Below are 12,331 nucleotides of genomic sequence, written 5' to 3'. Positions count from 1 at the left end.
GTCGAACAGCTCTGAAAAGTGAGTAACAAAAGACTCCAACTTTGTCCAAAAAGTTTTGTGCACAGCAGCAGAAAAAAAACAATGACCATGAAATGTTTCTTTAAGATTATGATTTAAGTTTTGAAAATTTCTTCTCTCTTTTAAAGATTTTAAAGCAGTTTTTAAACAGCTGATGAGAACAGGTTTGACACTCACTGGATGATGGATGTCCAGCAGCTTTGAGCTCCAGCTCCTGGATCTGTTTGACCAGCAGGGAAATGTGCTGCAGCAGGTCTGTGTTCTGCTGCAGCAGCCTCTGAACTCTGGCCTGGGCCTCAGTCCTCGCAGAAACCTCCACTGACAGCTGCTCCTGGAGTACATGGACCTGTATGGATCCAGACACACAAACACACATTGTACGATATATGCACAGCTTCAGTGTGACAAATCGAAACCAAATATCCCTTATAGCTCATCTTTAATGTCCACTTTAGACATTGAAATGTATAAAATCACCTTCAGGGAGGCAGACTGTTAATTAAACTCCAGAGCATCTCAAGTACAGATTTTATGACGCATCAGCGTTATGAAGCAGCCTCTATCAGTGAGATCAGCCAGGATGGGCAGGAAAAAGAAGTCTACCTCTAATCATCAAAGTATGATGTGAAGTAAAGTCTCGCCTCAGGCACATTTCATCTGGTGAAAAACTTTTTACAAGTCGAAGTAAAAGTTTATAGGAAAGAAAAAGGTGAGAATTTATTGAGCTGAAATACCTGGCCACATCTAGCAGAGCATGTTATAGTTTTCCTCCACGTTGGATAAAACTGATCCTCTAGATTTTTACTCATTTGTCTGATATTTTTTTATGTATCATTTTATTGAGCATTCATATTACATACATTCCAAGTTTACATTCATGTCTATTTTTTAACACTGACTTCATGTTTTTTTTCTTTTTATTAGGTAAAGCACAGTTTGTTTTCCATAACACATAGCTTTCAGTATCCATCGTACATAAAGTCTGATTGACTTTTTCCATAATGCTTTCCCAGATTAATATTATTATTATTAATTCCCTTATAAGTCATTTCAGTATACACTATAACATAAACTACAGAACCAGGGCGCTCACCACTTCTAGACCAAATAAAAATCAATACAAAAAACAATGTGTAGGGGGTTTGTCTTAACATAAACTAAAGTCAGTTAAAGTCTCTTGCATTTTTTTACAAACTCAGTCCATTCAGACCACATTTTATATTTTTTTTCTTGTTGTACTCTGAGGGAAAATGTTATCTTTTCCATGATATAGATCTTATGCACATTTCCATCCATCCCTCTATGGTAGGTGGATCTACTGTTAACTACTTCCTCGTTGGCTGTTTCCCAAGTAATGGCTCTGCTTGTAACCAATCAGATGGTAGTGTGAGTGGGACAGTGCTGGGGGCTGAGTAGTGACTACAGACAGCGGAGTGGCTGCATCAGAGCCGCAACAACGCAGTAAGGTTGTTTCTTATCGGCCGTCAGATTTTAAAAAAGGCCGATGCCGATATGCGTCAAAATGCCAAATATTGGCCAGGCTGATAATCGGTCTATAGTATTCATACATCTTAACAAACAGTTACATTCAAGTGATGTACAATGAACAGTTGTCCAAGCAATAAGAAAAGCAAACAAAAGAAAAAAAAGAGGAAAATTAGAGTAGGGTATTGATTAAGTAGTATAATAATATTTTTTTTTACATTAATTTTCCTATATCTATAGACATGAAATGAATGTGAATCATTTAAACTTATAACCCCTTTAATTCCACAGCAGGTAATGTAATGCAATGCAATGATAGCCTGATTAATATTCAGTGTGACATATCCATTAATTATCTTACTTCTCTGATATAAATCATATATCATATATCTAATTTCTCTCTTCTCTTCAGTCGTGTCTTCCATTTATAAAATACAATTCTTATTGATTAACATCTTGTAATGGGAACAGAAATTCTCATTTTTTGCCACAGAGTCAACAGGCAGAGGTGAAATGTGCTAGATTTCTTTACACTGGGTGATTTGATTTGACTTACTGGCAAGTCTTTAAGGTCAGGGAATAACACAGGGTTTTAATGGAGTAATAACTGATCAGAGGGGAGATGATACTATGCTTGTTTGCTAAAATAAGATGCTGAACATGTAACTCATAAAACCTGTTTTATATTTTTACTGGTTACTGGCGGCACGGTCAGAGTTAAACTAGGTTAGAAATACAGAAACGTCATTGTCGGCCCTAAATTTACTTCAGACAGCCTCCTTTGTTGTCAGAGTAAACACAGTGGCTGCTCTCACTCTTGTGAAAGTGTACAATGCTCTAATGTCTTCATCTTCCCCTGTGTGACCATGGTAACCACATAAACCACAGCGCGGGGAACAATAGAGGCTGTATTTTCATTTCCAATAAAAGTTGACGTTTTAATAGCAGAGCACAGACAGATCAATCAAGAAAGGCTGACTGTGAGCTTTAGCTGTTTGTTCTGGGACAATCAATTCTGATTTCTAACCTATTTCTTTTTTACCTGCTTTTCAAACAGAACAGCCTTTCTTTTCTGTCTTCCCCGACCAGCAGTATTCTGATTTTCTATTTCCTTTCAACCCCTTCCCAATGCCCTTCTAAGGACTGAAGCCTTGTCATATTTTGTTTTTCTAAATGTCACCTATTTTCCCTCGGTGGGACATCATTAATAGAGTGCTTAGGCTGTACACCTGTGAATGGAAGAAAGGACATTTAAAGATATAAGAATAAAAATATGAGGATCTCAGGAGCATTTCTAAACACTTTGTTCCAAAATAAGACTTTTAAGAACCTGTTCAATTGAGAAAAACTCTTTAGTGGAGCAAAGCACTGAATAAATCATCCTTTTAAAGAAGACTCTGGATTCACAATGGAAAAGAATAACAAGATTATACAGATCTCACGGGTCATGTGAACTGTGTCCATGCTTTCAAGAATAAATCCCTTCTCTTGTAAAACCACATTCAGTGAGAGGCTCTGAATTTGGCAGGCTCAAATATAATAAGGCAAATAATCAAGTCTCTCTGTAATTGGCCAGTGACTTACTGCTGTTCCCTGACTTATCTCCACCTTAGCGGAAAGCATTTTCAGATTTTCTTTTCATATATTTGTACTAAAGGTTTGGCCAACTCTCAGCCTGCTGACGTTTCTACACAGCACATCTGAGCAGCCTTTAGATATGTGAGGATGTACTTTAAGTGAAGCAGGACTGGAAAACAATGAAAAACTGGGTTACTTCTAGCTGCCAGAGACAAGATTTAAAGAGCCCAACAACCAAAATCCTCATCACCAGAAGATAAAAGAGAGGTAGTTGAATGCATTAGATGTCTGTGCAGATTTTACATAGCATCTCAATGGTGAATACTTTATTTCTAGGAGTCAAATTTATGTGAATCACTCCTATCTTATCTGGAACATATCTCCTCATCAGAACAAGATGACAAATTGTTTCATGTAGAGTTGCAGACAAAAAAAACCTTTTGAATTCAGTTTTTATTGCACAACTTTTCTGCTTGTATTCTAAAATATGCTATATCCTATTTTAACCTTCTGTCTGGAATATTTACTTCCTCCTCTTGGACCTGAAAGAGGGGTATTATACTTAACCATATTTTGAATATTGGTATAAAGCATCAATGTTGGATGATCATAACAAACCAGCACAGATTTTCAAAAAGCTAAAGAGTCAAAACTTGTAGAAATCCTTGAATCAGTCTAAAAAGAGCAAAAGATCTTCAAAAGACTTCCTTAAATGATGATGTCATCTTATAAGGATCTCTCAAACTGGTCCATTTCATGTTGGAGGGGTGGGTCTGAAACAACAAGCTCTGCCCATGTCACTGCCTCGCCCTACAGGCCCCCAGAGGACTGTCCAATCAGAGGGAAAGGGGTTTGTTGAACAGGGAGTCCTAGGCCTTGTTTACACAACCTTTCATCTGAAAACACTACAACGCTGTGAAAACGCAGTGAAAAAAATCTGCGTTTACACAGAAATGCAGAGGGACTGAAAACGCAGTAGTAAGCATGCCAGGCCTGCAGGTGGTGCTACAACTGTCTTGTCCAGTAGTCGCTTTTGGGAGATCTCCACCGAAGTGGAGTTGAGCCGATCATCTGGTGTATTGGGGAATATTAAGTGCAAAAGTGGAGCAACAGATGCACATTTTGTTGAGAGACATTCAGCAGATTGAGCAGCACAAGCAAAACACCATAGTTCGCGACAATCGTGACAACGGTACTGTTGTCCTGTTGTATGCGCGTGCTAGGCGGAGTGTGAAGTCATTGTTCCCACTGAAAACGCCAGCTTACTGTTAACACGGCAACGGTGTCGGGAGCGTTTCGGGAGCGTTTCAGAAAAATCCCACTCTGGAGACCATTTTCAAAAGTTTGCGTTTTAGGTCAACTGAAACGAAACGCTGTTTCTGTGTAAACGCAAGGTTGAAATGCAACAAAACTTTTGCGTTTCACCCTAAAACCATTGTCGTGTAAGGGACAGCAGCTGATAGGGTTACCAGAAGGACGGTAAATCCCCAAAAAATCCCACCAACCCCTCTTCAAATGTAACCGTTTCAATTTTAACTTTTAAATACTTTTGTTGAATAGGTTTTTGTAAACCTCAGTAGGGATTCTTTTTGTATTGTGTGAAGCACCTTGTCTTCCCACTGGAATTAAATCTGTCATAAAGAGCCAACTAATAAACAAAACAAAATAAACAAAACCGAATTCAAATCCCTCTTTGATATAAAGTTAATGGTCCCATTAACTATCCATCTTGCTCCACGGCTGTTCTGAACTACCTCTGAACCATCTGTGGTGGACAGTGTTTGTTGCTGCTTGTTAACAAAAGCACAAGCTTCTGCCAGCATGTTGCAGCTGACTGATACCCAGTGTTTTGGGGTTTGTCTGGCAAACGTTTGTTCCAGATTTCCCAAGAAAAACATGTAACAAAAGTTAGAGTTAGAGTTGTGTTATGTTTTATGACATTCTGTTATAGTCCAACAAATCAGACTACAACTCCTCAACTACCCTTTAGATTTGATCAATGTTATCATCACCATGAGGAGATGGAGCCAAGTACAGGTGAAAATAAACTGAGAAAGGTTGTGGTTGTAGCAATGGCAAATGTAAGATGCAAAACTACTTTTACATGCTTACCCCTTTTATTTTGGGGATGTTAAAACCATCTCACAGCTCTGACCAATAGAAAACAGAAAATATGACAGAGAGGAAAAAAGATGCGGTCTGTACCTGTGCTGAAGCTGCCAGTGCCTGCTGTTCCTGCTGCTGCAGTTGTTTCTTTAGGAGCTGGACCTGATGCTCCTCAGAGAGCGGAGCGTCTGCTGCCGACTGACCCAACAACGAGGCTCCAAGGAGGGGGGAGGTCAGCAGGAGCGATGGTTTTTCAGGGACCTATGGAATTGTGATAGTAAATATTAATATAAACATAGGGAGCTTCGGGGTCAGATACAAAATACAAATAAGAACACTGCAAATTCCTTTATTCTATAATCGAGTGAAGATGATAAAATATGCCGCTGTATGCATACTAACGACTTTGGATGGCCTTTAGACGATTGGAAAAGAAATCAAGTAAAGTGTGGGGTAATAAGATTTTACAGTGGGTCTTAAACATTTTTTGTTTCTGTGGAAGTCCTGATCTTTAGAAAAATATAAAGATAAACACTTTAAACTTGTACAGACCTGATCAAAATCTTAAGACCAGTTGAAAAATTGCTAGAGTTTATCTTTTGCACATTTGGATGTTTATGAGGTTTCAAGTAGAGCTACAATATGCAAAAGCAAGAAGGGGGAGTGTGACAAAAAACACTTTGAAAAGTAATTTATTGAAAAAAACTAGTAAACTGAAATAGGCTGTTCATTAGCTGATCAAAAGTTTAAGACCATTGCTCAAAATAGTTTATCTCAGTAGGACTCAGTCATGAGTAGCTCCACTGTTCTTGTTAATCACTTCAAACATTTGTTTGGGCATGCTTGATGCGAGTGTTTCCAGGAAGCTTTTGGGAACATTGCTCCAAGTGGTGAAGATGTCTTCACGAAGGGCATCAACTGTCTGGAACTGACGGCCATTTTTATAAACTTCCCCTCGCCATCCATCCCCAAATATTCTCTATTGGATTTAAATCAGGGGAACATGCGGGATGGTCACAAAGGAGCTAAGTTATTCTCCCTGAAGAAGTCCTTCATTAAGCCAGCATTGTGACCTGCAGCGTTGTCCTGTTAAAAAACCAGCTGTTACCTCACAGACCAGGGCCCTCAGTCATGAGGGATGCCTGCTGCAACATTTGAACGTAACCAGCCGCCGTTTGACCACCCTGCTCCACCTGAAGCTCCAGTGTTCACTGAATGACAAAGCTCCAGATCATGAAGGACCCCTCCACTGTGCCGGGAAGAAAACATCTAAAGTGGAATTTCCTGGTCATGCCAGTAACGTTGAAGCCATCTGGACCATCAAGGTTACCTTTTTTCTCATCAGAGGATAAAACTTTTTTCCAACTTTCAATGTCCCATTTTGGTGATCCTTGGCAAAGTCTAAACGGGCAGTTTTGTGGCGTTGAAGGAGACGAAATCCTTGAATTCGTTTTTTTGTTTTTTAAAACCCTTTTCCTGCAGATGCTGTCTGATGGTTAATGCGCTGCAATCGGCACCAGTAGGGGCCTTAGTTTGGGTTGAGAACCGCCCTGTGTCTTGATGGACAGCCAATCAGATCCTCCGGCTCAGCGCAGGTGTAATTTTTTGTGTCAACCACTTGACTTTTTGTTCCATAATGCTCAGGATCTTTCAAACAATTTAGAATGACTGTCTTACTGCGTCCAACCTCTGCAGCAATGGCACGCTGTGAGAGGCCTTGTCTATACAGCTCAAAAATCTGACCACGTGCAAGAAGAGACAGCTTCTTAGCTTTAGCCATCAGGAGGGCATGACCGTGTGAATGCCTGACAGAAATTTAGAGCAGATTTAGGCTTTAATTGCTTTTTTTAAAAAAAATTACAAGTTCTAAATGATTTTTGTCACACTTCTTGCTTTTGCATATTGTAGATATGCTTAAAACCTCATTAAGGTTCAAATGTGCAAAACGCATAGTGTAGCATTTTTTCAACTGGTCTTAAGATTTTGATCAGGTATGTATCATAATCATGAATTACTTTTTTTTCCAAGAGTTTCCCAAAATATTTTGAGCTAAAACCTTAAACAGTGTGTTGTCTTGCCTCCACAGTGTCATTAGTCTTTTATAATTAAATTTGTAACACATCTTAAACTAAATTCAACACCAGACATTAGGTTTGTTTGTGCTGTGTACAGGTACAAAACAAACTTTGAGACAGGCAGAAGAAGAAAGATCATTGCTATTTCCACCATATGGAGTGTAAAAAAGAATATGGAGCATGTTTTATTTCACACCAAAGGCAGATCGATGAAGGAGCTGGCGGTGCTCTTCTGAGGCTGCTGTTGATGTAGGAGATTGTGCTGCTGCCTGCTCTGTGATAAATTTCCACTTGAATCACAGGTGAACTGTTTGATGAATGAAGAAAGAAAGAGGAGGCTCTGGGTTTGAATTTAAGCTTCTGACTTGAAAGATTTAAACTTGTGGGCACAATGATCTTCAGCTATTTAAAACGTCCCTTCACGCACTATAAAAAAGGGATGAAAATATTTTCTTGGTAAGTTAGCATCAATAAAACTCAAAAACATACCCACAAGACAATTGTTGTTAATGGTCTATTTGAGATAAAACAAATCCTTCTGGCCCGTTCAGGAGTTGTATTTGAAGTCTTATTTTAATATTTAAATGGACCTGGGAGCAATATTTATTTTAGCTTTAGTTCTGTTTCTGTCTTGGTGATGAAAAACTATGAAGCCCTTCAGGCTGGTTAAGGTTTGAGGGTTGTTTTGTGTTGTAATCTGGCTTTGATTCTCTGTTCTGTTTTATAGATCCCTCTCGTATTTAATGGGTCTTTTAGTGTTTCTTGTTTTACTTTTTACAGACATCAATGATCCATATTAAACTGCAGAAAAGGAGCATAATATGGGACCTTTAATTCTGCCCAATATTTACTTTCTCCCATTGTAAATTGCAGTTACTTATATATTTTGATTTGCTGTTACTTTTAACCAGGAGAATAAGGATGTTCTGTAAATATGTAAAGTTGTGCTTGCGATTTGTTGTACAGAAGTAAAAACAAACAAAAGTAAAAAAAAAAAAAAAAAATCACATTAGTGTTTAATTTTAGTTTTAGCTTGTTAGTCTCCACAAATAAAAAAAAAACAATAAAAGCTTCATACAAAATACAATAACTCGAATGTTTTTCACTTTATAAAACCTCTTCAACTTCATCACTTGTTACTATACAAGCAGGGCTCACACAGGGCTCATGTGCACATACGAAAATAATGCTAACATCACACTTTTCAAAATAAAAGCAAAACAGTTGTAATATGTGCGCAGCAAACCCATTTTTTTGTTTACATTCTAATTTTTGATCAACCTCTGTGGGTCAGACAGAAACGCCCCAAAGAGTTCATTTTGGCTTTAGTTTTGCCTTGAGTTGAAGATAAGTTTTCGTTGGACTTCTTGCTTTTTTATGCTTGGTCATTGAATCTTATTTGTCTGCATGTTGGTCCCCCCTCCGTTATTTCCCACCCAACATGAAAACTTAAACTCTGAAAGTCATCAAAACCCTATGTAGAGACTCAGTGTAAGACTTGAAACTCTGTTTATGATAAAAGGTAAGGGAGACCTGAAACACTGGAAGTGTTACACTGATTTTACTATTCTAAGTGTTATCTTTTACAGACGAGCAGCCACTTCATCCTCTTTGTATTTGCATATCATGATGAAAACAGCTTTTATTCTAGTATTAATGCCACCAGATTTTCTATATGCTTCAAAAATCCTTCACCCTCATCTTACTCTAGTGATGTAAAGGGAGCTCTCTGGTCCAATAACAAATAGAGAGAAAAGTCAGTTAATCTAATTGTGAAAATGCTGCTTTAATGGGACTTCAGTCGATAGTATCTTTAAACAGATCTACAGACTGACCAGACGGGCTGCTGCTTGGCGGTTTCACCGTGCAGGAATCACACAATCATGTTAGAGTGCTGCTGGGGGGAGAGCAGCCATGAAGGGCACCACTTATCTGTCATATCTGAGATGACGGATCAATACGATAGACTCTTTTGTCATTAATACAGGACTGTGAAGGACAATTGACCTTTAAAACATATGGTGAGGGGGTAAGACTGTATGTGGTTTCTGAAGCAACTAGAACTGCACCAAATATGAAATAAAGTGTATCTTTTTCCTAAAGTGACTCTGCAGTTAGAAAAAATATCTTTCAAACCACCAAGCTACATGCCAGCACAGCAGTGTTTATCTCTGCTGAGTAATAAATCTGACAGGGTGCTGCTGAGACTAAGCCCACAAATATGAGAGGGCTGCTTGTTCGACATCTCAGGATTAGCAGAGCAGCGAGAACCTAGATATGTTTTCATCAATAAACCATATGACGGCATCAATATTTAACAGCTTCATGGAACATTTTCTTCACAAACAAGCCTTGAAGACACAGCTACTTGCTGCTTTTTCTGATCCTCATCCGGCTCCGTATGATGCCAAACTTTCATCATGACCCCATGAGCTGTAAACATCACAGAATTATTTATTGAGAGTTTTTATCTCTCATACTTCACGAGTTAGTGGAAGCATCCTGTGCATCTTTAGATGTTTCTTTTGAAGGGAATAAGTGTTTTCAGTTTGACAACACGCTTATGTTGAACCACAGTGAGCTGGGGGAACTTTGAGCTTGTTTAGTTAAAGGACTTTTCTGTAGTATTTTTATATATTCTTTAAATGAATTTATTTTTCAGTTCATGTTCTATCAGTTTTCAGCAAAGGCTTGGAGAAAAAGCGGTGGTAGAAATGGATAAAAGGGGAGTAAAACAGACAAACTTCTGCTTAAATTAACATCGCTCCAATTTATCAGAGACACAGAGATCTGTGGAGATCAAGATGAAGCTGGAAATTTTCACATCATCTGAAAGCCTGGCATATGAGCAGAGGAAGTACACAAAACCTGACATAAATTATGTTTTTAGATAGGACTCTGTATTATTATTATTATTATATCGGTTGAAAATAATTTGTGATTGGTGCCTACAGACTCTTTTTTTTTCTCTCAGTGAAAAACTGGTCTTAAACTGACTTTTGGGGACAGTGGGATGAAGCTTAACTGAATGCAGAGGCTGTGATGAAAATGCATAAAAGAGTGAAAAACTGTAAACTGAACAGCTCCCCACCCACCAGTATAGACATCACCTTTTACAGCCTGTCTCAGGATTTTAAAAGTGGAGTTAATTTATTTTTTTTCTTCTTGAATCAACAGATAAGAGTTTTTCTTCTGCTATTGTTTGCACAATCTGAACAGGTTGACATCACTCAGGCCTCGGGTTCATGTCGTCATTGCTTTCTTTGTGTTATGTTAATCCTGGGATAAATGTGGGCTTTTGGCAAACAATCTGAACATGTCTTATTTTTTTACCAATACATTTATTTGTATTTGGCTTTTTCTCCACTTAATCTGTGTCCATTGTCAGGGTGAAAAGAAAAGGTCAGTTTTAACCAACAAAGTCCAATTAGTGCTCAATATTTCTTATAAAAATGCACAAAAAGTTCATAGGAATATGATTTTAGTAGTTTGCTACACTGTAAAAATGTAATCTAAAATTATTTCAGACCAACTGACCCAAAAATAGTCAGAAAACATTGAAGTCTACAGCAAACTGACTTCTTCAGTACAACAGAAAACATATTATCAAGTTTAAAAATGAAATAATTTAAGCATACTTTAAGATGATACTTCACAACAAATTACTTATTTCATCAGAAGATCTGCGTAACTTTTTGGAAGAAAATTTATGTAATACATGTCATGCTTTTGTGGTTACTTCATTTGACTATTTAAAGGGGCTGTGAGGAGTTTGTGAGTGATCTTGAAAAAGTCTCTGTGCCTGATCGTAATCCACACTTTAAAATGATATTATCAGCACTAATATTGCTGGTTACAGGTTATTTTAAATAGCTGCTTCTTAGCTTCCAGGGCTAAGAAGCTGGATTAATTTACGGCACATCTAGGTCTCTATGACAACACCACGCCAGCTGACGAAGTTTAGTAGAGAGAAGAGATATAACACAGAGATCTGTGTTTTATCTCTGCTAGAAATGATTTCTGGGATTCTGGGATTAATTTTGTAGTGATGGTGCACACTGGAGCCTAACTGTCAGACAGAAAAAGGACAGAAGAGCAGAAGAAAGATAAACAGGAGAGTGATACAGCCTGAGCTAAAGGCTAATTAGCCTTTAGCTTGGGCTGTATCACTCTATAACACAGGGGTTAGACTGTTTGTGATAATGTTTATACCAACCCACAGTCAGCAGTTATTCTGCAGTGGTCTGTTCAAACTTGAGACTCTATCAATAAAATGAAGAGTGAGGTTACGTTAGCTCTGATTGGTAGATGACTGGCAGGACATAGCTAACCAGGATTCACTGACGTTACACATTACGGATATGTCTTAGAGCACCAGGCTGCCAGCTGTGCTAAATATAAGCGCTACTAAACTACTTACAAACTGTCAGTGTTTACTTGTTGTCACGTTAGCCTACAAGTTGACGATGTTGCTAACATATAGCCGACTGCTACAATGCTTGCTTGACGTCACGTTTCAAACTGTTGCTCTACGTAACCATACTGGTAAATATCTAACAGACTGGAGCGACAAGCATCCATGCACAGCCCCTCGTAGTGTTTGCTTCATTATTGCAGGCTTTACAAACCATCTGCATGTCTGATGGTTTCATACAAGCCTCACTGAAATGCTCAAGGACAACTTCAGTACTCTACCTTCCCGTCATTGCTGAGGGCCTCGTCCTTTTTGCTCTTCTCAGGGTCTGATGAAGAGACGCACTCAATGCTCTCCTCCGTGGTGCCTTCAAGGTCGGTCTCCTCTGACAATGCAAACCTTTTCTTTGCTGCAGAGAGAAGAGATAATTAGGACTTTTCATGCAGTTATCCCTATTACTTTTGTAGTTTGCAGCACATCTAGAGGCAGTGACAGCAGCAGCAGCAGAGCTGGCAGAAGCCCATAACATCTTTGATCAATGGCTCACACTAAAACACAGCTGCAGCTTCAGCCTGGCATGCAGCAAGAAATAAACAGTGACGGTGGGTAGAAATGTATTTTCTCTGTGAGGTGTGCCCGGTCACTGCAGGCATTT

The 12,331-nt window shown here is 38.6% G+C and overlaps 1 protein-coding gene across 1 annotated transcript in view; it reads right to left on the bottom strand.

Moving 5' to 3' along the window:
• LOC141804374 (carboxyl-terminal PDZ ligand of neuronal nitric oxide synthase protein-like) overlaps positions 1 to 12,331 on the bottom strand; it is a 30,025-nt gene that overhangs the window by 2,248 nt on the left and 15,446 nt on the right. The window contains exons 7-9 of the mRNA XM_074688761.1: positions 11,958 to 12,085; positions 5,287 to 5,448; positions 196 to 364 (exon numbers count right to left, since the gene is read on the bottom strand). Of these exons, the coding sequence (XP_074544862.1) occupies positions 196 to 364; positions 5,287 to 5,448; positions 11,958 to 12,085 (459 nt within the window). The remainder of the gene's footprint in view (positions 1 to 195; positions 365 to 5,286; positions 5,449 to 11,957; positions 12,086 to 12,331) is intronic.

The sequence above is a fragment of the Halichoeres trimaculatus genome, unplaced genomic scaffold (assembly GCF_033239565.1).
Source record: "Halichoeres trimaculatus isolate MK-OKI-2021-1 unplaced genomic scaffold, fHalTri1.1 fHalTri1_scaffold_15, whole genome shotgun sequence".
NCBI lineage: Eukaryota > Metazoa > Chordata > Actinopteri > Labriformes > Labridae > Halichoeres > Halichoeres trimaculatus.
Note: the sequence above shows the minus strand (reverse complement) of the source record. Positions and strands in the feature narration are given on the sequence as shown.